At 42.7% G+C, this 25,546-nt stretch overlaps 2 protein-coding genes across 16 annotated transcripts in view; both read right to left on the bottom strand.

The window, feature by feature from the left end:
- Nucleotides 1–21,568, bottom strand: LOC109904234 (striatin-3). 2 transcript variants are annotated; one of them, XM_020501464.2, is made up of 16 exons: nucleotides 21,058–21,568; nucleotides 11,728–11,831; nucleotides 11,467–11,540; nucleotides 11,274–11,355; nucleotides 10,817–10,993; nucleotides 10,398–10,533; nucleotides 9,812–9,953; nucleotides 6,880–7,016; nucleotides 3,808–3,983; nucleotides 3,647–3,694; nucleotides 3,372–3,493; nucleotides 2,999–3,166; nucleotides 2,719–2,859; nucleotides 2,335–2,442; nucleotides 1,767–1,853; nucleotides 1–1,625 (listed from the first exon to the last, which is right to left on the bottom strand). In XM_020501464.2, the coding sequence occupies exons 1-16, from the start codon at nucleotides 21,304–21,306 to the stop codon at nucleotides 1,456–1,458; spliced, it is 2,121 nt and encodes a 706-aa protein (XP_020357053.1). In that variant the 5' UTR covers nucleotides 21,307–21,568; the 3' UTR covers nucleotides 1–1,455. The 2 variants fall into 2 exon arrangements, with proteins under 2 accessions (XP_020357053.1, XP_031643815.1); XM_031787955.1 differs by having other exon boundaries at nucleotides 11,274–11,352; nucleotides 21,058–21,546.
- A 2,460-nt stretch (nucleotides 21,569–24,028) lies between these two features.
- Nucleotides 24,029–25,546, bottom strand: part of LOC109904237 (E3 ubiquitin-protein ligase HECTD1) — a 40,938-nt gene continuing 39,420 nt past the window's right edge. For 11 of the 14 annotated variants that reach the window (XM_020501465.2, XM_020501469.2, XM_020501470.2 and 8 more), the window contains one exon: nucleotides 24,029–25,058. In XM_020501465.2, coding sequence (XP_020357054.1) covers nucleotides 24,921–25,058 — 138 coding nt within the window. In that variant the 3' untranslated portion in view covers nucleotides 24,029–24,920. The remainder of the gene's footprint in view (nucleotides 25,059–25,546) is intronic. The other 3 variants (XR_004202701.1, XM_020501466.2, XM_031787949.1) reach the window with 1 other exon arrangement.

Raw genomic sequence — 25,546 nt, 5'->3', positions numbered from 1 at the left:
TACAGGTACACCATTTAATATTTATTATAGACATTTTATATACATTATTTTCAACAGTTTCATTTTGCTATGTGGTACAATCTTTAAAATCTGCTGATTCATAGTTTGTAAATCAAAAACCTTACAAAACTCATCAAAACTCGCAAACTGACCAGAACCTTTTTTTGGAAGACTAGAAAAAAGACTATTGTATTTATCATGCATTACACAAACAAAAGCATTTAGTTACACCAGAAATTGTAGCATGTTTGAACATAAAATAGTTTTGCAGGATAAAATAGAAAAGTACAATCAAACAAAAGACTGAGTCGTGATTAATCTTGTTTGCTATTCCAATCACTTAAAACAAAATTAAGAAAAATAAAATGGTTACACCCCATGCTTGCTTCAAAGCACTGATTTATAGCATAAAGATGTCTAATAACCTGTGATAAATAAACTCAAATACAGTAAGGTGTACAAAATATCACATAGTGATAGGATGATGCAGTTTATTTGAAAAGAGAGCGCTCTCTCAGGAAGCCATGAACTGTGCTTCTTTTAGTCCTACAGTCTTTACTCATGTGACAAAGCCAGGTAAAAGCAATGTCAGAGATCACATCCTTGGGTTAGGAAGGGCGAGATCACTGAGTTTTTCAGTGACGGGGGAACCGTAAGATGATGGTTGTGGGGTCATAATGAGTTGTGAAGGAGGGTTCAGACCGGGAATAAATATTCCCTTTTTTTATACATAATTTTCAGTGCTGTTACGACAGACTTTATTTATATAAAAAGGATTATAAAAACTATATTTTTTTACACAAAAATGTCATGAAACTAATGCTAAAGTGTGAAGCTGACTATATTTCACGCCTGATTCATGTTTAGTGTGAACTGAACTGACGCCGCAGGGTCTCCCAGTCGGCCCACCAGGGGCTGTGGCCATGTCCTGTTAAATACCCTTTTCACACTAGCAAGCCAAACAAAACCGAGCTGAACTGGTTACAAATCCACCATAGTTAATGAAACCGTGATGAAAATAAAATATCAGAGCCAGCCCTGTATGGTGAGGGGTCAGCCCTGTAGTATGAATCAGGTGAAATCTCAAATGTCCCTCGGCCACTGAACTATACCGACAGAACAGATATTAGCTCAGCTGAAACCCAGTCAAAAAGGCTACATACACTAGTTTGTTTTACTCCAGCTTTTTAAACTTACAGTAAATTACAGGTAAATGTTGTTGTTTTAGTTTGAAAACAGGATAAAACTGATTGGGCGCTTCTCCACCACCACGCCTGGCATAAGTCCCCTTGGCACCTGGTTTCTGTCAAGTGTTGAATTCAACATGGATGGGGTGGAGGGAGGCAGCTTCAATGTAGTGTCATAAAATGCTACTCTTATTAAACAAGGCAGTGAAGCAGTCCATTCTTTCTCTCGGTGTCTACCCACTCAACCTGGCAAAGCAGCACAGGTCTACTACACAAACACTTTGGCCAGGGCGTCGGCCCCGGCACTTGCTATGTATGCCTTTGACGGGTGGAAGGCAACGTCATAGATGGACTCGTCAGACTTCTTGCGGTGGGCAGTGATCTCCTGCACACAGGTCTTACTGTCCAGGTTCCACAGACGGATAGAGCAGTCGTGGCCTACGGAGGAGGAATGTGTTCAGTAGGGAGAAAACATTTCGAAACAGAGGTACTAGCTACCTGAACTCAAAAAGAAGACTTCTTGTCCATGCAAAACGTTTTGCTACAGTGCGAGTGAGCAGTAGTGTTGCTTGTACTTACTTCCTGACATCAGGTAGATCCCGTTGGGGTCCACAGCCAGGCTGGTAACAGCATCCAGGTGGGCCACCATCGCATGGATCACTTTACCTACACGACAGGCAGACGTAACAGTCAGTACAGAGATATGGCAGACAGACGTAACAGTCAGTACAGGGATATGGCAGACAGACGTAACAAGTCAGTACAGAGATATGGCAGACAGAGACGTAACAAGTCAGTACAGAGATATGGCAGACAGACGTAACAGTCAGTACAGAGATATGGCAGACAGAGACGTAACAGTCAGTACAGAGATATGGCAGACAGAGACGTAACAAGTCAGTACAGAGATATGGCAGACAGACGTAACAGTCAGTACAGAGATATGGCAGACAGAGACGTAACAGTCAGTACAGAGATATGGCAGACAGAGACGTAACAGTCAGTACAGAGATATGGCAGACAGAGACGTAACAGTCAGTACAGAGATATGGCAGAGAGAGACGTAACAGTCAGTACAGAGATATGGCAGACAGAGACGTAACAGTGAGAGTAACTAGCTAAACAGTGTCCCCTCCTGCCCACTTACCCGATTTATTGTCAAAGAACTTGATGTTCCTGTCCTCGTGGGCCGTGATGGTGACCGGCAGGGTGGGGTGACTCACTACCTTGTTGATGTGGTTGGCTGCAAGCAGAGCTGAAAACAGAGGAGAGGATGGGTCAACACAACTCACTATTAATACACCATCTGGAATGAAGACAGTTAAAACTGTTTACTTCTTCTCTAGGAGGATATATCATATATCTAGCATGGTCACAGGAGAACAACAACAAATAGCAGAATGCAGTATTTAAAAGTTCCCCAGTCCTACCACAGAGCTTAGGGTTAGCATCGCTAGTATGTTAAATAAGGCTCCAGGCTAGGGTTTGGACTAGGTTAGGATTAGGGTTCTAGTCTAAATTTTAGACTTACTGCTCTCCCCCTGACCAGCGAACACCACGGCGGTCTGTGACGTCTCCAGGTCATAGATCACAGCGTTGCCCGTGTTGAAGGACGCCACCATGTGGGCGGGGTCACAGCCGTTGAAGTCCACCGCAGTGGGGATGCCGTGCTCTGTCGTACACACAGACAGAGACACCTGTCAGTTAGAGGCTTTTACACCAGTACTCTCTGACCTTGGCCACACATGTCCATGTGGATAACAAGCTCTCCATCACACTACTGGGGAAGTTCAAGTGCACAGCGTTCCTACCTTTCTCTGCATTGTAAGTGCCGATGCATGGGTTCTTCTCCTGGGGGTTCCACAGCTTGACGGTTCCATCTGCAGAGCAGGACAGCAGGCGGTTCTTGATCCCGCTGTAGGCCAGCCCCCACACAGCGTCTGTGTGGCCCAGCCAGGTTCCAGCCAGGACGCTGGGGTCTGAGGGACAGGGTCAGTCATACCCATTCAATAAGGGTGGACAAACAGCTCCGTGATTACTCAATGACGTGATTGGAATAAAGTGAAGAGAAAGTCTACTAGTCAATTCCAATAATATGACAGATGAATGAAAGTATTCCTGACTTCTGTTACTGTGGTCAAGGAGGAGACAGAATACTGGCCATGCTAAATGTGCCAACCTTACCGTAGGTGTCATAAGGGTCCACGTTGGAGCTGGGGATGTTCCAGCACTGTATTGTGTGGTCAATCCCTCCACTGTAACACTGCTGTCCACTGGAAGTCATAGCCAGGGACAGCACAGGCCCCCTGAGAAAAGGAAAGGGGACTTTTAATCATTTACATCATTATTATACAGTGAGAGAAAGCCAAATGCAAAACAGTTATATTGATTGATTACAGCTTTATCCTATTAGGTTGTCTTTTTTTTACCACGGCACCTTCTGGTAATTAGATACTTACACATGAGCTCTGAACGTGTAAATAGGCTCCACATCAAAAGAGGCACTTCTAAAGAAGAGGAAACAAACAATTCTTTAAAAAGGGTTTTCAGACCCATTTAATCTAATGATACATTCTATAATGACAAGATAAGCCAACCATGTAAACAAGTGTGTGTTTACTTTTTGGCAGGCACAGTCTTCTGCAGGTTCCACAGTTTGAGGGTGTTGTCCTCAGACACGGTGACCAGGACAGGCTCTACAGGATGGAAGGCCAGAGCCCTGACCCCGTCAAAGTGGCTGCGCAGGGTGTACTTGGGATTCCACGTCTTCCTGAACGTGTCCTTATTGGCTGGCAGCTAAAAATAGACAGACCGGACAGGGGAAGAGAAGGGCAACTTTAAACAAGTGTGGAGTGAAAAATGGAGACAGCTTGGTGGTGAGTTAGCAAGGGGGAATAGACTGCACTAGAACTACTGGAGGGCTGTATGCCTTCCACTTCCTCATGACTTGTGATGATTCTGACCAACTGTCAAAGCAAGAACATTCCCCCTCTCAACGCCTTGTTATAGTTATAGAGAGAAATTAGAGAAAGGAGAGCGAGAGAGAAAGAGAACAAGTTGCAGCTCTGTAGAAGCCTGGGTCTATACTTTGTCAACGGTAGGTTACGGGGGGACTATTTGGGGAGATTCACCTACTGCTTACCTCTTGGCCACAGCACAGACATTGACCCTTTCTTTCTCAGCTCATTCACTGTCAAGCCACTAACACCTCTGTCTGATCACAGCCAAATTACGATGTTCCTCAAAAGAACAGACATGGAAACCACACATTCAAACCCCAGTAAGCTGTACAACATCAGAAACTCATACAAATGGGCCCAAAACAGCACAGAAGAATACCAGAAAGCAACCTGGAACCAAAATATCCAAACACTCTTAGATAACATTCTGGATACCACATTCACTCACAGTGAAGAAGGCATCAATATAGCAGTAAAAAACATCAACTCACATACATACACACACACAGCAAAAGAAGCACAACTGAAATTGATTAAAAAAAAAAAAACCATAGATGACAACTGGTTTGATGCAGAAAAAACCCACTATCGAACCAAAAAAACACTATCGAACCAAAAGCACAGAGACCCAAATAATGTTGAATTACGCCATTACTGTGAGACTTAAACTCTATAAACGTACACTTAGAACCAAAAAAGCACAGTACAACAGCAAGCAGCTGACAGTAATTGAGGAGTCCAAACAAACAACTTATGGAAAATTGAGAAAAAAACGTAATAAATCAAGAGGAATTAGTGATACAAATGGACAACCCATTTTACAACACCGTTCAAATTGACACAAACGCAGAGCAATGCCAAATTCATGAGAAGTTGAATGGATTAGAAAAAGCTATAAAGGACAATCAAAACCAGACTAGGAGCTCTATAAGAAACTTCAGGCCCTCAAATTTAAAAACGCATGCAGACCTGATGGCATCCTAAATTAGATGCTCAAACTCACTAGTGCAAAATTTCAATTGGCTATATTAAAACTGTTTAATTTGATCCTGAGTGTAGGTTATTTCCCTGACATCTGGAATCAAGGACTCATAACCCCAATCTTTAAGAACGGAGACAAATTTGACCCTAACAATTACAGAGGCATTTGTGTGAACACAATGTCTTGAGTAAAAGCCAAATTGGATTTATACCAAAACATCGCACGACTGTTCATATTTACACCCTACACACCCTGATAGATAAACATGTCCACCAAAATGATACCAAAATATTTGCATGTTTTTAATCGACTTCCAAAAAGCATTTGATTCTATTTGGCATACAGGACTGTTCTATGAAGTTATTGAAAGTGGTGCAGGAGGTAAAACATATGACATAATTAAATCAAATGTATACTGGCCATACGTGCAGCATTAAAATTGTCAAGAAAATAACAGAATTCTTAACCAGGGCGGGGCCTTCGCCAGGGTTGCAATCTGAGCCCTGCACTCTTCAATATTTACGTCAACAAATTGCAACTATTCTAGAAAAATCCTCAGCCCCTGGTGTTAGTCTCCACAATTCAGAGGTTAAATGCCTACTCTTTGCAGACGACCTATGCCTGCTGTCACACACAGCACCATGGCCTACAGCAGAGCCTGGACCTGCTAGAGCAGTACTGCCAGACCTGGGCCCTGGCAGTAAACCCCCAAAAAGGCTCAAATAATGATTTTCCAGAGAAAATCCAGATCTCAGGGAATGATTCAAGGTTTCAAAGACCTCTCTGATGAAAATAGGCTACCCGCCCTGTTGAGGGAGGATGCAGAGAGCTGTGGGTTGGCAGCGCACTACATTGCTGCCTGCCATAAGATGAGGGACAGTGTCTGACAGACCAATCAACCTGCACATGTCCTCTACTGTATGGTTATTGTTCAATGTATGGTTATTGTTCAATGTATGGTTATTTTGACCCTTGATTATTGTTGTTACTGTTGTCCTGTTGACAATTTTGATTCTTATCTTAATTGTGTAAATCTCCAAAGTAAGCTTTGGGAATATGTACATTGTTACATCATGCCAATAAAGCAAATTGAATTGAATGAGAAAGAGATAGAGAAGGGAGGGGTTCAAGGGTGATTGCGGAGATAGAAGGGCAGGGGGGTGTTCAGGAAAGGGTGGGGAGGGGCTGGGGGGTGTTCAGGAGAGGGTGGGGAGGGGCGGGGGTGTTCAGGAGAGGGGCGGGGGTGTTCAGGAGAGGGTGGGGAGGGGGGTGTTCAGGAGAGGGTGGGGAGGGGCGGGGGGTGTTCAGGAGAGGGTGGGGAGGGGCGGGGGGTGTTCAGGAGAGGGTGGGGAGGGGCAGGGTGTGTTCAGGAGAGGGTGGGGAGGGGCAGGGTGTGTTCAGGAGAGGGTGGGGAGGGGCAGGGTGTGTTCAGGAGAGGGTGGGGAGGGGCAGGGTGTGTTCAGGAGAGGGTGGGGAGGGGCAGGGTGTGTTCAGGAGAGGGTGGGGAGGGGCAGGGGGTGTTCAGGAGAGGGTGGGGAGGGGCAGGGTGTGTTCAGGAGAGGGTGGGGAGGGGCAGGGGGTGTTCAGGAGAGGGTGGGGAGGGGCAGGCGGTGTTCAGGAAAGGGTGGGGAGGGGCAGGGGGGTGTTCAGGAGAGGGTGGGGAGGAACAGGGGGGTGTTCAGGAGAGGGTGGGGAGGAACAGGGGGGTGTTCAGGGTTCAAGGATGGCAGGTGGGAATTGTGGTGCTTACATCATAGCTGTAGTCGGCGTCGTCATTGGAGACAGTGAGGTCAGCTAGGTCTCCCAGTCCCAGGACACTCTCCAACACGTCATCAGAGCCCATGATAAAGGACTTGCCCCCGCCTGAGGGAAACGGTAAGGGCTCGGCTAAGAACAGGACGGAGAGGAGGAGGTTTTATTAAACACCATACAGGCCACACCTAGACAGAGATGCTTGGTAACCAAAGAGCTCAGCTCCTCTCAGCAGGGTGCTAAAACATTCACCTAAATGGGAAAGACTGCAGCACACACTAAGCTGCTAGACAGAAAATATTGTCTTGCCATGTTAAACACTAGTAGAAAGTGAAGTATTCCCCTGGGTTGATGTCAAAGCCTGAGCAAAAAATGTTGATGCGTGCAATGAAACAACATTTCCTGAATAGACGAACACTGAAGATGCACTATGCAGAAATTGCTCCGCCATTTCCTGATTGCTAAAATTCTAATAGTTTGCTTAATTTCAGTTTGTGACAAAACAAGTATGTATAATGTAGGAAATTAATGAACCATCTAAAATGCTATGAAATATATTTTACATAACCTCAAAATATATTTTCAGCTGATGTACAAAACCGAAAAGGTGCAAAAATTAAACTTAACCCGGTCTAAAAACTGGAAGCATAGGACTAGCGCACATAGAACAGACCTACTGCTTCTTAGACTGGCTATCAATGAGCATGACAGATCTATAACATACAATTTTATGTGTATCTGGTCAGGTCGCCCAAAAAAATTACATATTGCAGCTTTAACGAGGAGAAGCAATGACACGGGTTAGGCCTCTGCACAAAAACTAAAACAAATAAACCAGCACTGTATAGGACAGGGTTAATTTCATGACTAATGAGCCTGACTGGTGCTCTGTACGCAACCCTTTCTCTCAGCCACGGTGGAGCATTGTGCTGAGAGTAATGCTGCCTGAGGGTACTGTGACTGACCCTAGAGTCTGTGATTAGAACAGGGCATGCAGCAGCAGTGAGGTGTGTGTGGCAGGGCCAGGGGAGGGCTCAGAATATCCTGTGCACAAGTGGTGAGGAATGCTGACGCAGCATTGGTGCAAATTGAGATTCTACAGGGTGGGCCTTTCTTGCTGCAGATCAGAATAACCCCCCCACCCCAGTTCAATTATATCTACCACTGGCCCACACAGACATGTATCCTCTACCTAACACACACACACACACAACAGATCTTCTACCCAACACCCATATAGGTTAACAAATTAGACTTGGCGCATTTATGCCAAATGGACATGGTGCAAAATGGGGTATAACCAGTCAATTCTGAGTCTGAGAAGTTGGGGTGGGGGGTGCTAAACTGACATATGGAATTGTTTTAAGATGGTCATACTATGTATGATTAGGCTATTTGATTTGGAATTTTAGGACCCCTTTCGGTATATAAAAAAAATCTATTTAAATTTGGGCCTTTACTAATAAACCCCATAGAACGTGAATGAATAACACATTCATACCTGGCAAAAAGGACAGTCAAAAAACACTTCATAAGAAACATCTAGGATTTTAAAATTGGTTAGACTTTTTTTATTTTTATTAACACACATTTAACCCTTTCTTGGGGTATGCATAAAACTACCTTCATACCTTCATTTGTTTTTCAGAACGTGTACTGTTTACCTTCAGACAAGTTCCGTGACACTTGTGGTGGTCGGAGAGCAAAACATGTGTTCGTGAGAATCTCCTCTTCCACAGTGGGTTCCCATTCGCTTGTGCGTCAAACCGTACTTACGCTACAGCGATTTTTGGGATCTCTCATGGTGTGACAAACACCTCTTTGGCTCTACCACCTTTTATACCACAGATGTGGAAGTGCAACACCGCCGGATGCGGTGGATTGAGACACATTCGGTGCAAAAATATCTGAGACCTCTAGTTTAAACTGACAGATTTTGATGGGGATATTTTTGTTATGTAGCTTAGACTGGCGCACCGGTGTGGCAAACAACTCTAGGGAGTTTTAATGTAACTAAATGTCATTGTAAATGTCATCTACATAATCCCGATAAGTTATTATTTATCATGAGAGGGCCATAAACAATAACTAGTAATGCTGCATACCCAAAGAAAGGTTACAATCTCACCTTTCCTGTAAAAATAGTTAATTGATGAGGTGTAGTCACTTCTGAGGACACAAGCTCATGTACACAGTACAAATGATAGAAATATGAAATACAGTAGTTGAATAGGAAATACATCAATAGTGTATGAATAAGACTTGAAATGACATGCTTTCAAAATATAGCATTATCAAATTATAAAATGACTAACCTTCCGTATAACTGTAAAATACATATTTGTATTTTAGTGTTAGAGAAAATGGGCATACTTTCTGAAGGTCTCACTTGGTCAAAACGTCTGCCGCTATTGCTGTGAAAATCGAGCTCTAGCATCCTGAACTTCTTAGGAACTTGCCTTTCATCTCATATTAATATTATCCATCTATGACAAACAAAGTGTTTGTTTAAAAATCGATTAATTATTGTAGATGAATGGCTATAAATCGATCCCTGAATGTGCTACCATGATGAAAGCACTCTCTCCTGCTGTACAACAATGTAATGATTGCAGACATGTCAGTGGCTGTTTTCAGCCAGGAGTTGATGAACGGTCAGAAGAGCAAATTAAATGGTAGGAGGGACATCCCAGCTTCAAGTGGTTTCAGATTTCACATCCTATGCCACACAGGCTCAGAAAACATACTCTGTCAGTGGGAACAAGGGCTATTGCTCAATGCAAGACATTTCGATCTACAGTGTCCACATATTTTATTATTGAAAATGACGGTCAGAACTGGTACCAGAACCATGCAGGTCCCCTAAATAGAGGACTTTACATCTATTAGTTTGCTCTCAGCAGCTAGTGAGTTTTCTGATATCCTCTTACCCCATTCGGTCCCGTCCCCTGAACTCCGGGCCTCCCCTGCTCCCTCTCCATCCTCGGAATTCACCAGGAAGTCAAACTCCTTCAGAGCCTCCTCTGTGTCGGGGTCATCTGGAAGGTCAGAGGCCAGGCCCTCATTCCCAACCTGGACAGAGGACAAACATACAGTCAGTCACCAGGTCTGGCACAGTGGGATTATCTGGGAGTTAATACAATACTTGTATTACATTTTTTTTTTTACTTACAATACTTGTAAAATAAAAGTATATTTTACAATACTTTTATTTTCCATATTCGATTTTAGGAGACGAGTACTTGGTATGTTCGTTCCACATGCTCTTGTACCAATTTAATTGTGTTGACTTCTTTAACACAGCAGGCATTTAAAGATTCTCTCTTGATGTATATCAACATTTAGAATCAGGTCTGAAGATACTAGTCTAGTGTCAAGAGCACCGCTTTGGTCTTAGTAAGCCATTATTACAACCATTTACACAGTGATGACAGTAGCAGTACATTTAGAACAACATTAGGAATGGTCTTTTCACTTTTGACCAGATGTAATCATCTGTAGCGAAGAGGTTTTCACCTTTATCTTATGCTTTTTTATTGTGTGTTTGCCACTGTCTATATCCTCCATCAGGTCTCCCTCCTCATCATCATCTTCATCACTGTCCTCTGCGTTTTCTAAGAAGTTAAATGTTTCCAGAACATCTCCTGGATTCCTAGTAAAACAGGTAGAAAACTATTTAGAGCAATTCATCACTGTGGATGATTTGATTATTCACATACACGGCACAGGTCTGGATGATGCATCTAATGCTATTCAGAGCAGACAGTTCTGAGCACAGAGGCAGAATGTACAGAATCAATCAGAAATCTGCTATCTGTGAAGTCGCCAGGAAAAGTGAACAACATTGTGTCAGTTAGATAACACCAATTCCTTCAGACCTTCACTGAAGTCAGTGGCAGTACGCATGATCAGATGAGGCCTGCCTACCTACCTACCTTTTCATATCTTGTCCCTTTCGTTTGGCTGGAGACTCCCCTCCATTGAGGATCTGATCCAGGTTCCTGTTTTCCACTGAGCCATTCTGCTCTGAGCCGGACAGGCCCAGTAACGAACGCACTCTCTGAGACCGCACATCTAGTATTGTGTCCGTGTAACCTACTTCCTGAAGATATCTGTTGGGACAGAAAATGACACATAAAAATGACTTAGCTAACTAAGTAAGCCAGGGCACGTATTCCTAAAGCGTCTCAGAGTTGGAGTGCTGCTCTAGGATCAGTTTGACCTTTTAGATCATAAGGAATAAAATGACATAGACAAGTAGGACCTTATCCTAGATCAGCACTCCTATTCTGAGATGCAGGCCCAGATGGGAATTCATCTTGATCGATAAGTAAGTGTGTTAGCTGCATGAGAGGCCCTGTAAACCGTGTGTGCTGTCTGTAGAGTACTCACTGTCTGAGGAGTTGTCTGCCCTGTTTCCACGTCAGCTGACTATTCTGAGGTACAGCAGGGACCTCTGTGTCTTTGGTATCTTCTGTAAACACCATAGAAACGTTAATGAAACCGCTGTATAGCTAGCTGTATGTCAACATATTCTATTACTCATCATTAAGTTTATTGCAGTTCAGAGAGGGGAGGTCCGTACCTGATTCAAAGCTGGGCATCTTAACTTCACCTTGATTTAATTCTGTTCCATATTTTAATTTATGGTATTTTGCTCTAGTAGAGTAAAGACAAAGTAAAGAGATTAGTACATGTGATGAGATAATAAAGCATACTTTGCAGTTATGCACAACATTTACAGGCAATGTATAAATGTCAGGCATTGTGGTAAATGAGACGAAGATTGAAAGGGGCCTTATATGGACTCATGTAAAAAATGATTAGGTAATAGGTATACACTCACCTTTCTTGCTTTAATGCATATTCTAACATCTTTATTCTTCGAACTAGATCATTCTTTAAATTTTCTTGACCCTTCCTTTCTCCTTGTAGGAATGCTATTCGAGCCTGAAAGAAACGAGAAAAAAAAAAAATGCGTTTAGGATCTGCCAATAAAGTCAACATTATATTCTACATTTTGAAAGCAGTACACATTAAAACTAATATTTTGTGGTGCACTACTGAATAATTTAACATCAGATCTGTTTCAGAGGCAGCAACAACTTCATCACCTAGTACTACCACACTCTTCTTCTTGTTCTCATATTCCATTCAGAAAATTCCCAGTCGGATCTATTATTTTCAGAGTTCCCAGTTGTCTTGAACATGGCAATAGTCGCAGCAGATGGAGAACAGCAGAGGGTCCACCTCAGTCCCTGCTCTCTCCTTCATTTCCACCGGTGATTGACCAGAGAGGAGAGACAGTCTTCCACCTTATGGCGAAACTTGAGTGGCGCAGCATCTGCCTCAGCACAAATTCATGTTGTTTCTATGACTAGAGAAAGCAAAATGCTCCTCGATATTAAAATAGCTAATAATAACCAAACGCAAGGCTATCGATACACTTGGCTACTTACTCATTGCAGTGCAAGTGGAAGTAGAGAAGTGCATTTAATGTTTTGTAATTGTGTTTAATAAAAACTATTGACAGTGCTGAATAAAACTTAAAACATTAGCTCTTTGCTGTATTCTTTGACAGTCTCTCACTGGTTACGGTTTTAAATGTTATGAAATCTCACGTAGGCTACTAACAAACTTTGCTGTGGCCGGGGTCATGGAAGCTGTAGGTAGGCACAGTGATTTGTGCTATCCGATTGGCCAGCGCAGTAAGTGCACTGGACTTAGCCACAGACAAATTCAAATGGTTAAAAACAGGGCTTCTGAATTAAGTGCATCTACCACCAACCGCGCAAAACAAAGAAAAAAGAAGAGCAAGCCTTTATGCTTTTATCAGTGGCTTTTCAACAGAAATGTTTGGTGATGGACTAAGAATTTTTTATTTTTTTTTACCTTTATTTAACCAGGCAAGTCAGTTAAGAACATATTCTTATTTTCAATGACGGCCTGGGAACAATGGGTTAACTGCCGGTTCAGGGGCAGAACGACAGATTTGTACCTTGTCAGCTCGGGGGTTTGAACTCGCAACCTTCCGGTTACTAGTCCAACGCTCTAACCACTAGGCTACGCTGCCACTAGGCTACGCTGCCTTGAACCAGGTTAGTTTGTTGGTGAAGTGGACACCAAGGAACTTGAAACTCTCAACCTGCTCCACTAGAGCCCTGCCGATGAGAATGGGGGCGTGCTCGGTCGTCTTTTTCCTGTAGTCCACAATCATCTCCTTTGTCTCTCCCTCAACGTGTTCAAGACAAAGGAGATGATTGTGGACCGTTGTGAAGATGGCACAACAAAACCTATTCGCCCTTAGTAGACAAAACATTTGGCATGGGTCCTCAGATCCTCAAAAGGTTCTACAGCTGCACTGTCGAGAGCATCCTGACCGGTTGCGTCCCTGCCTGGTATGGCAACTGCTCAGCCTCCAACCGCAAGGCACTACAGAGGGTAGTGCAAACGGCCCAGTACATCACTGGGGCCAAGCTTCCTGCCATCCAGGACCTCTATACCAGGCGGTGAGGAAGGCCCTAAAAATTGTCAAAGACACCAGCAACCCTAGTCAGACTGTTCTCTCTGCTACCGCACGGCAAGCGGTACCGGAGCGCCATGTCTAGGTCCAAGAGGCTTCTAAACCGCTTCTTCCCCCTTTTACGCCGCTGCTACTCTCTGTACATATTACCTCGACTAACCAGTGCCCCCGCACATTGACTCTGTACTAGAGGTCGATCCGATTAATCGGAATGGCCGATTAATTAGGGCAGAGTTAAAGTTTTCATAATCGGAAATCGGTAGGCCAGTCAGTTAAGAACACATTCTTATTTTCAATGACTGCCTAGGAACTGTGGGTTAACTGCCTTGTTCAGGGGCAGAACGACAGATTTTCACCTTGTTAGCTCAGGGTTCCAATCTTGCAACGGCACAGTTAACTAGTCCAACGCTCTAACCATTGCACTCCACGAGTAGCCTGCCTGTTACACGAATGCAGTAGAAGCCAAGGTAAATTGCTAGCTAGCATTAAACTTATTTTATAAAAACCTATCAATCGTAATCACTAGTTATAACTACTAATCCAGTTTAGCAGGCAATATTAACCAGGTGAAATTGTGTCATTTCTCTTGCGTTCATTGCACGCAGAGTCAGGGTATATGCAACAGTTTGGGCTGCCTGGCTCATTGTGAACTAATTTGCCAGAATTTTATGTAATTATTACATACATTGCACAACCTTCAATGTAACAAGAATATTTAGACTTAGGGATGCCACCCGTTAGATAAAATACCAAACGGTTCCGTATTTCACTGAAAGAATAAACGTTTTGTTTTCTAAATGATAGTTTCCGGATTCAATCATATTAATGACCAAAGGCTCGTATTTCTGTGTGTTATTATGTTACAATTAAGTCTGATTTGATAGAGCAGTCTGACTGAGCAGCAGCAGGCCCGTAATCATTAATTCAAACAGCACTTTCGGGCATTTTGCCAGCAGCTCTTCGCAAGCACAGCGCTGTTTATGACTTCTAGCCTATCAGCCTAATGGCTGGTGTAACCAATGTGAAATGTCTAGCTAGTTAGCGGGGTGTGCGCTAATACTGTTTCAAACGTCACTCGCTTTTAGATTTGGAGTAGTTATTCCCCTTGCGCTGCAAGGACCGTGGCTTTTGTGGAGCGATGGGTAACGATGCTTCGAGTGTGGCTGTTGTCGATGTGTTCCTGGTTCGAGCCCAGGGAGGATCGAGGAGAGGGACGGAAGCTATAATGTTACACTGGCAATACTAAAGTACCTATAAGAACATCCAGCAGTCAAAGGCATATGAAATACAAATGGTATGGAGAGAAATAGTCCTATAAATACTATATTAACTACAACCTAAAACCTCTTACCTTGGAATATTGAAGTCTCATGTTAAAAGGAACCACCAACTTTCATATGTTCTCATGTTCTGAGCAAGGAACTTAAACGTTAGCTTTTTTACATGGCACATATTTTACATGGCACACATTTTTACATGGCACATATTACTTTCTTCTCCAACACTTTGTTTTTGCATTATTTAAACCAAATTGAACATGTATCATTATTTATTTGAGGCTAAATTGATTGTATTGATGTTTTATATTATGTTAAAATAAGTGTTAATTCAGTATTTTACTGCTGTTCTTTAATTACTTGTTACTTTGATTTCTTATTCTCATATATAAAAATGGAGCTAAACTAACAAAAAGCTATAAGCCACAGATGAATTGGGGGGAATCTTGGTATAGACCTGGCGGGTCAGGGTAGGACTGCAATTAGCAGTGTGTCTGACTATCCTCAGATCAGCAGAGCAGCAGGCCCAGGTTGTAACACAGGCCTCTCTAGCACCATCACCCCTGTAGGGGTGTTCAGTTCATACAGAACTATTTAGCTGGCCCTCTTCTCCTGCTCAAATCTGTACTGCTAGGGAGTACTGAGCAGCTGTGAAACCCAATGCCGTTTAAAGGGTAGCAGGCATGGGGTATTTTTAGTCAGCCGCCCCTTGACTGCAGGGGCAGTGCTCGACTTGGACAGGAGCTCATGGAAGCAGAGTACCAGCACCTCAAATGTTCTACTGCTTTAAAAAATATATATATTTTACCTTTATTTAACCAGGTAGGCAAGTTGAGAACAAGTTCTCATTTACAATTGCGACCTGGCCAAGATAAAGCAAAGCAGTTCGACAGATACAACGACACAGAGTTACACATGGAGTAAAACAAACATACAGTCAATAATACAGCATAAACAAGTCTATATACAATGTGAGCAAATGAGGTGAGAAGGGAGGTAAAGGCAAAAAAGGCCATGGTGGCAAAGTAAATACAATATAGCAAGTAAAACACTGGAATGGTAGTTTTGCAATGGAAGAATGTGCAAAGTAGAAATACAAAATAATGGGGTGCAAAGGAGCAAAATAAATAAATAAATAAATAAAAATTAAATACAGTTGGGAAAGAGGTAGTTGTTTGGGCTAAGTTATAGGTGGGCTATGTACAGGTGCAGTAATCTGTGAGCTGCTCTGACAGTTGGTGCTTAAAGCTAGTGAGGGAGATAAGTGTTTCCAGTTTCAGAGATTTTTGTAGTTCGTTCCAGTCATTGGCAGCTGAGAACTGGAAGGAGAGGCGGCCAAAGAAAGAATTGGTTTTGGGGGTGACTAGAGAGATATACCTGCTGGAGCGTGTGCTACAGGTGGGAGATGCTATGGTGACCAGCGAGCTGAGATAAGGGGGGACTTTACCTAGCAGGGTCTTGTAGATGACATGGAGCCAGTGGGTTTGGCGACGAGTATGAAGCGAGGGCCAGCCAACGAGAGCGTACAGGTCGCAATGGTGGGTAGTATATGGGGCTTTGCTGATAAAACGGATTGCACTGTGATAGACTGCATCCAATTTGTTGAGTAGGGTATTGGAGGCTTTTTTGTAAATGACATCGCCAAAGTCGAGGATTGGTAGGATGGTCAGTTTTACAAGGGTATGTTTGGCAGCATGAAGGATGCTTTGTTGCGAAATAGGAAGCCAATTCTAGATTTAACTTTGGATTGGAGATGTTTGAAATGGGTCTGGAAGGAGAGTTTACAGTCTAACCAGACACCTAAGTATTTGTAGTTGTCCAAGTATTCTAAGTCAGAGCCGTCCAGAGTAGTGATGTTGGACAGGCGGGTAGGTGCAGGTAGCGATCGGTTGAAGAGCATGCATTTAGTTTTCCTTGTATTTAAAAGCAATTGGAGGCCACGGAAGGAGAGTTGTATGGCATTGAAGCTTGCCTGGAGGGTTGTTAACACAGTGTCCAAAGAAGTGCCGGAAGTATACAGAATGGTGTCGTCTGCGTAGAGGTGGATCAGGGACTCACCAGCAGCAAGAGCGACCTCATTGATGTATACAGAGAAGAGAGTCGGTCCAAGAATTGAACCCTGTGGCACCCCCATAGAGACTGCCAGAGGCCCGGACAACAGACCCTCCGATTTGACACACTGAACTCTATCAGAGAAGTAGTTGGTGAACCAGGCGAGGCAATCATTTGAGAAACCAAGGCTGTCGAGTCTGCCGATGAGGATGTGGTGATTGACAGAGTCGAAAGCCTTGGCCAGATCAATGAATACGGCTGCACAGTAATGTTTCTTATCGAGGGCGGTTAAGATATCGTTTAGGACCTTGAGCGTGGCTGAGGTCCACCCATGACCAGCTCTGAAACCAGATTGCATAGCAGAGAAGGTATGGTGAGATTCGAAATGGTCGGTAATCTGTTTGTTGACTTGGCTTTCGAAGACCTTAGAAAGGCACGGTAGGATAGATATAGGTCTGTAGCAGTTTGGGTCAAGAGTGTCCCCCCCTTTGAAGAGGGGGATGACCGCAGCTGCTTTCCAATCTTTGGGAAACTCAGACGACACGAAAGAGAGGTTGAACAGGATAGTAATAGGGGTGGCAACAATTTCGGCAGATAATTTTAGAAAGAAAGGGTCCAGATTGTCTAGCCCGGCTGATTTGTAGGGGTCCAGATTTTGCAGCTCTTTCAGAACATCAGCTGAATGGATTTGGGAGAAGGAGAAATGGGGAAGGCTTGGGCGAGTTGCTGTTGGGGGTGCAGTGCTGTTGTCCGGGGTAGGAGTAGCCAGGTGGAAAGCATGGCCAGCCGTAGAAAAATGCTTATTGAAATTCTCAATTATGGTGGATTTATCAGTGGTGACAGTGTTTCAGTGCAGTGGGCAGCTGGGAGGAGGTGTTCTTATTCTCCATGGACTTGAGCTCCTGCACCTATATAGAATATTAGGCAGCTGCCCCTAAAAACCCCTCTCTTGACTGTTGGGTGCCCATACCTAGTTGTAAATTGACAGGTAAACTGGAGACCGATTTCCATTCCGTAGTCATGGAGACAGAGAAAGTGTGGTGCCCTGGCTCTGACATAGTGACTCCAGATCTTGGGCCACCGGCTAGCTTACATAACAGTTGCTTTGCTCTCTGGTATTAGATCATACCAACAAAGAAAACACTATGGTGGATCTGAAACATTGGCTCACCTGGTCCAGTCACTCCCTCACAGTAATAAGATAAGACATAATTGAGTCCACATTCAAGGAGAGAAGGAGTAGGATATTTAACTCTCTATGGGAGAACTGGAGTCAATTTTAACAATAGGATTCACGTCCGTCAACCGAGATCAGGTCTCTTAAACAGAACAGTAATATTTTGTGTACGATATCCTCTTCCTTTTGCCTGCTTCCTTGGTAAGCAAGTCCAAGGGCTAAATGAACGTCTTGCTATTACCATAAGCATGGGAGGTCTGGCCAGTCAATGTTAGCTAGAGGGAGAAGGAAGGTTTCAGCTGAACGAACAGCTGTGTACACACTGGAACCAACTCAACAGCCAGGGGACAGAGTAGTCTGTTACACAAGCTTGCTACTAGCTCTGCAGATACAGCTGGCTACAACGTTCTTCAAATAAATATCACTATGTGTAGATTTAATATACAGCTAAAATCTAAGAGGGCATAATAATTAGTCTATTTGTTAACCTCACTTTTCAATATCCCTGATAGGAGCATGGCAGGCATAGTTACAGTAGACTAACCAGAGATCAAATCTCAACTATAATCAGAATTTAGATGTTACAGCACTACTGCTAAAACCACTTTGGGAATCCCCACTGCCCGAAGGACCACACTTCAGATACCACCTCCAACCAATCCCAGTGCAGCTAGCAAAGCCAGTATAGGCCTAGCTGCTATGTATGTGTGAGGTCACAGTGTTGAGATGTGTAATGGTCAGACTGGGGACACAGAGTGAGCTCACAGACCCAAGTTAACATGCTGACAAAGGAATGGGCTGTATTGGAACAGGAATAGACATTGCCGCCTTTTGGAGCTTTGTTGTCCCCAACGTATCATATACCTACCACTTCACTGCAAAGGAACACCGCTTAGGCCTATTCACACATTTGGATACATTTAGGGCTGTATTTTGAATTCGCCTGTGTCTACTTGTTTGTGTTTTTGTGTATAAAAGCCATCTTGCTTCAATAAACAACAAATAAACATAAGTCAGTGAACTCATATTTTCAACAATCTAGGTTTCACAACGCTGGCCTAAAAATAATACCTTATTATCAGACAATTCTGAAACTGTCAAATGTATACACAGTTTGCACAGTTTTTAGGAGCCGAGGTAGTCCATTAAGTAGAACAGCTATTTTCAGCGTGTCTACTTATAGATGTTATGTATAACCAAGAAAGAACTATGGAAGAAAATGGCACTGTACTACTAATTAACACTGATGCTTTAAGGATAGAATGCTGACATAGTTGTGCACCACCTGGCTCATACACATCCTGAGGAAACACCTGCGCACAGCGGAAAAATACATCACCCACCAAATCAAGCACAATGAAAGAATGGCGTGAAAAATAAATTATTTCTGTGTGTGCAGTCAGTGTACTAAGGTATGAATATAGGCCTACATTGAGTTAGTGATTTCAATTTCATCAAGAGAGAACAGCATGTTATCAGTTGGATAACATAATCCTGTCAAACCTTCATTGTGGTGTTTAAATACTCAGCATCAACATATCAAAAATAAAACCCAGATAGAACAATCACTGCCTCTGTGTGTTAATAAACATTTTATTTCCAAGCCAGATTCTGAATAGAAAGGGCCGTGTCAGTCTACCATTTCTCTGTCTGTCTTCTACAGCCAGGGCAAAGGAAGAACAGAGCACATAACAATGGTTCATAATATGCCCTGGATGTCTCAGTGACCTATAAAGCCTGATTTAACCCAGATACTTCCAGGCCTGATGTGACTGCTGTGGACATTGAAGTGATTTGTGCTAACAAGGCTAACTGCTTGAGTGGTGTGGCTGGACAGCAAAGCAACTCAAACAATAGGAAAGGTGCAGCTGACCAAAATAATCTAGGCTGTCAGCTTGCTTCATTAATTTAAAGTTTAAATAATGTGACCAAGACAGAAGTTCAGAAAGCATACACTGATTCATATTGTTTTATCAATAAAAAAGTTTAAGAATATAACAGCATATGGTTCTGCCAAATTAGGCAGGTCATAGGCTACTACTTTATGTTGACAAGACAATTATCTATCATATGCCTCCACCTCACCTGGTATGGGTTGTGTTCAAACAAAGCAGTACTCTATGCTCTGTCCCAGGCATTTCAACACTTCCACATTCATTATTATTACAATCATAAAACTGAACCAACATTCCCTTTAACCTCTCTCTGCATTCTACAAGACAGAATTACCACTTAGCTGATGTCATAAGCTTGTTATAACAAAACCTAGCAAAATAAAACGCACAAAAATAAGAAATAATTCCTAGCCAAGATGGCACCGTGAAACAAAAAACAACTATAAAAGTAATGTAGCTAGATAGCAAACTTGCTAAGTCTAAAGCCACAGATAGTTTTTTCACCGTTCGATCGTAAAGTGCATAGCCACTGTCAGACTGTGGGGCCTTGACAGCTGGCTTTGTTGACGTTAGCTTGCTAACAGGCACGAGCCATCTGACTGGCATCAGGCTATGCGATTTTCGATTTGTTTTAAATAAACTTTTTAAAAATATATTTGTTAAAAATATTGCACAACTGATATGATCAATAAGATGGGATTTATTCCTATTCAAGATTGATGGTTACCTAACGTGACTCAAGAAGACCCAGCCAAGTCGTCGCCATAATGACCAAACCAAAATGGCTCCTAGTCTCGGAGATTAGTTGACTGTCAGTGGTTTGATTAGATCATTCTGTAGTTCAACGACTCTAAATTGAAACTACTAAAGGAATACTACAACAACAAGAGTCAACATTATTAATAAAATCACGTGTAAGACATTGTAAACACATCAACCTGATGTTCCACTGTAAAAAGAAAAGAAACAAAAGAGTGACATAGCTTAGCACACAGCAGGATGGCAAGCTAACGTTAGCTATTTAACGTTACCTGTTATCCGTGACTAGCTAGCTAGCTGGTGGTGGTAATTGATAACTAACATAATCAAGTTGGGCGTACAAACTACAGTAGACGTTTATCTATCGAAGCATGGCCACTGTATGCAAAGGGTGTAAAACAAATGTTGCACACTATCCAGGCAAAATGCATTGTTGCTCAATATAGTGTTTATTTAGTTAGCTAAGGTAAGGTTAACCAAGTTAGCTTGCTACCTGAAGTTCGGCCCTTTCCACTTCCCAATGAGCTCTCTCCATTTCGAATCTGGCCCATTCGTGCTGGATATAATGCAGAATACCGGGGATGGTATACTGCTGTGGCCGTGGCATCTCGTCATGCTGCTGCCCCATCCCTGAGCCACCTCCACCACCGATTTGGGGATTAGCGTTGTTATTCCCCTGCGGTTGTTGCTGAGGTCTTGGGGCGGCCATTCCAACTCCTCCTCCGCCGGGGTGTTCATCCATTTTTAAGAAGAGGAAAGTCCCAGCACAATTTGCTGCTTGATTTCGCCCCCCTCCCCCTTTCAGTTCAGTATTCCCGTATGGATTTGACGATGCCTTTCCCTGAAATTCCTCGGCGACTGTAGTGAGACAGGGCTATGTTTTGAACTTGCTCTCAGTGTACTGATTTGACGACCGCCATTAGTCCGATCCTTGGATATGAGAGTCTATTCTACTTACTGCGGGGGTGAGGAAGAATTGGCCCGCACTGCATGATGGGACATGCTCACCTTTTTATTTTTTCCTGTCATCCAAAGCAGCTCAATGATCCAAATACAGGAGCATGGGCATGTGTGCCGTTAGCACAGTTACACCACAGACAAATAATGTGAACCAGGGAAATAATATAACAATTATTAGACAAATATATCTTAATACAAAACAAACAATCAGGTGTTTGCATGGCAGGCCTGGGACTCTCAGGGAACCTTCTTTCCAGCACCATGGACCTCTCTCTGCTCATTGTTGAGTGTTCCTGAGAATATTGTTTATGTGTATCTCGTCAGACTCATCAAGATCTGACTTGCATCTGAAACGTTGTTGGTTTAGGGTGAGTAGCCGAATAGTATTCAAGCTTGACTGAATACATTCAAAGCTTGGCCATAGTCGTCCTGACTTTGCTGAATTGGATATAACTGTCTGGTTACAGATGCATTAACACAAAAGGGAATTACATAAAGACTTTATGCATGATTTGCTATGACACCATTTATATTATTATTTCCTTTTTTGCAGATACACTGGACTAGGAGGTCACCAGGATCATGTTCCTCCTGATGGTGAACATGCTGGGCCAGACCTGCCTGTCTAAGTAATATGAGCGGGTGGACACTGGAAAGAGGCCTTCTCTGGAGGCTGATGTTGTCAAGGGATGCCTGTCACGCTAAAAAGAAGAGGTCTCTATTTCAATTGTTATTTTTACTCTATTAGAAATCTCAATCAATCAAATGCATTTTGTAAAGACCTTTTTACATCAGAAGTTGTCACAAAATGCTTTACAGATACCCAACCTTAAACCCCCAAAAGCAAGCAAGCAATGTGAAGGCAGAAGCACAGTGGCTTGGAAAAACTCGTTTTTTGTTGTTTACTTTCAGGGGTAGGACACAACAGTGAGAAGATGTACATAACTGGGGACAGGGGCATGGACGAGACAATACAGAACAGAAAGAAATCCAGTTCAATAACCTACATCCATCCCTTTAATTTATCATTTTGGTTATGCCATTCTTCCTGCTGAGTTAGTTTGCCACTGCCAGTCCACATGCATTTTATACAGGTGACACAGAACTCATTCTGCTATTCAAACATCCAAGTAACTATTATTTTCTATCTAGTGCTCTTTTATGGACTTCAAACTAGTATATAGACAGTATGCTGCTCTCTTCGTAGTTGTTGGTATCAGTGACACTGAGGTGAGAGTTCATAATTTTACTGTTATGTGTAAAAAATAGCGTTATTAGATTAAGGTTGAGATTTTATTATTGAGAGTATTCATGATTCATAGGATGTCTTTCCCACAGAATGAACTGTCAGACAACTTTGTTGAGGTTCTTGACAAGTACTTTGGTCATGTGGTGAGTTCAGAGTCTCTTTTTGTTCACTACTTCAGCACATTCTGTCTGTATGCTAGATTTACTGCATGTCAACTATCCAACCACCTGTGCATAGCTCAGCATCTCAAAGGTCAGCTTTTTCTGGGACAAAAACACATTACTCTAAACTGAGCATTCCCCATTAGAGAAGCCAATACTATATATTTAAGTTGTTTTCCATTGGCAGATGTATCATTGGTTTGCTTAATGTATCTCTATTTTGCCTTTTGTATTGATGTGAATATTCTTGTAATTACAGGGCTCATCCGCAAAAGAGTCCTTGGTCTCAGCATGATTCCCTGTTAAAATAAAGGTTAAATAACTACAATAAAAATAACCATGTAACTGCTTTGTTTTTCTCTCCTAACAGAGTGAATTGGATGTATCCTTTACAAATGATACATTTTGTTATTAACCAGTTTGAGGAAATTCATTGAAACAGATGCTGGGGTTGTCTGTGTGTCCACCCCTCACATTAGGGGCTTGTCACGTGGCTAGCCGACTGTGCCATTCCAGGTCTGGCATTTAGTGCAGCACTGCACAGACTGAGTCTTTTTCTCAGTGGGCAGTCAGACTTGCCGGGGTTAGACCAGTCATAAGAAGTGGAATGCAACTACAGTCGGTTGGATTTTTAAAAGTTGTTCAACCTGGCGAGACATGGTAATGCAGAGGTTAAATTCCATGACTGAAACTTAAGTCAATTCATCCTTTTACAGAAAGACAATCATTTTGTACATGTATTAAACTGTGAGTTTGACATTTTCAATGTTTAATTGTTTTTCAAAGAATCCATGACTGAAATAATGTCACAGTAAACTTTGACCCCTCTAAGAGTAGCCAGGGTTAACAATAACATTTTTCTTACTTTCTTCCCCTTTGAAAAAGGGGACACATTAAATCATTTGGATGGCATGGACTTCATACTTGAATTTATCAACAACCCATTGTTATTAATATAGAATAGGGAGGTTTTAGACAGCTGTAGTAATAGTCAATCTAAGGTATCACACAAACCCCGTCTTGAATTTGGTTCTTGAATGTGCCTGGAATATGTAATTCAGGTCTTTTATTAAGTAAATAAACAAGACGTTTCATACTTTGCAAACATTTTAATTTTTTGGAGCATACACATTTGAAAATATCTGTTTACTTCAAATTGCAACTGGAGTTAAATAAATGTTTATAATATACAAAGAAAATACAAGGGAAAGCATAGCTTGCTTTTTTCTTTTTAAATGTGCCTTGCACACAGAACCAGTGTTTTTGTCTCTATAGCTTTATTGTAAAATTACACAAGAAATGCACTCAGGGACTTTGATCCTTATAGCAGGATAACAAACAATCAAAACATACATAACGAAAGAAAAATGAAGAGCAAAAATAATAAGCATGTGCATCATGATTGTATGCCGTAAGATTAAGTAGAAGGAGGGAAAAATGTAATCCTAATATTCAAACAATGCAGGCACTAGTAAAACTTAACCTGGTAAGGAAATGCCCAAACACACTACAGTTAGCGCTACAGAAGCAGATGCCCTTTTTCCCTCAGGTCACGCAGGGAAAGGAAGGGGGTTGACAGCCGGGTGGTGGAGAGATGGTGGCAATCTAAAAACCCTAAAATCTACAGAGAATGTACAGATGCTCACAGCCAGAGTATGAGAGAGAGTAAACACTGTAGACCATGAGGAAACTGTCTTCTAGTCGCTCAAGTCCTTCAAGCAGCAGTGTGCCCTGGGGAGGGAGGGAGCTGTAGTGGGTGGAGCGAAGGAAGGTGGGGGTGCCCCGGACCTTATCTGTATCAGTAGCTAGTTGAGCCAACATGGGACTGTTTTCCTAGAGTTCACAGGGGGAAAGGACGGAACAGGGGACATTTAAGGGAGGGTGGTTGGTGGGGTTGGGAGAGAGATCTATTTTTCTGCAACAAAACACAATAGGCTTCACCAGCAAGGGGGGTTTGTCAGTCAGAATGGGGCAGACAGGGCATGCTCAGTTGAGGTGGAAGCCCTTCTCCATGGTGGCAGCTAGGAGACGCTCTCTCATGATGTCTTCAGAGGAATACTCTGGCAGCTTCAGATAGTGTACACAAGTGTTAACAGAGGGATAGCTGGAGTCTGCCGCATCCACCTATGGAAAGGAACAATTCGTTTAATTGCATTGCAGTCACCTTGCGGTAAACTATATACTGAACAAAACACGCAACAATTTCAAAGATTTTAGTTACAGTTCAAATAAGGAAATCAGTCAATTGAATAAATTCATTAGATCCTAATCTACGGATTTCACACGACTGGACCTCTTCATCTCATCACAGTATCTCTGTGCATTCAAATTGCCATTGATAAAATGCAATTGTGTTCGTTGTCTGTAGCTTAAACCTGCCCACACCGCAACCATGGGGCACTGTTCAACAACGTTGACATGAGCAAACTGCTCGCCCACACGCCGCCATACACGTGGTTTCTGGTCATGAGGTAGGTTGGCCGTACAGCCAAATTCTCTAAAATTACGTTGGAGACGGCTTATGGTAAAGAAATGAACAGAAATCTCTGGCAACAGCTCTGGTGGACATTCCTGCAGTCAGCATGCCAATTGACACACCCTCAACTTTTTAG

Source organism: Oncorhynchus kisutch, linkage group LG14 (genome assembly GCF_002021735.2).
Source record: "Oncorhynchus kisutch isolate 150728-3 linkage group LG14, Okis_V2, whole genome shotgun sequence".
NCBI classification, from domain to species: Eukaryota; Metazoa; Chordata; class Actinopteri; order Salmoniformes; family Salmonidae; genus Oncorhynchus; species Oncorhynchus kisutch.
Note: the sequence above shows the minus strand (reverse complement) of the source record. Positions and strands in the feature narration are given on the sequence as shown.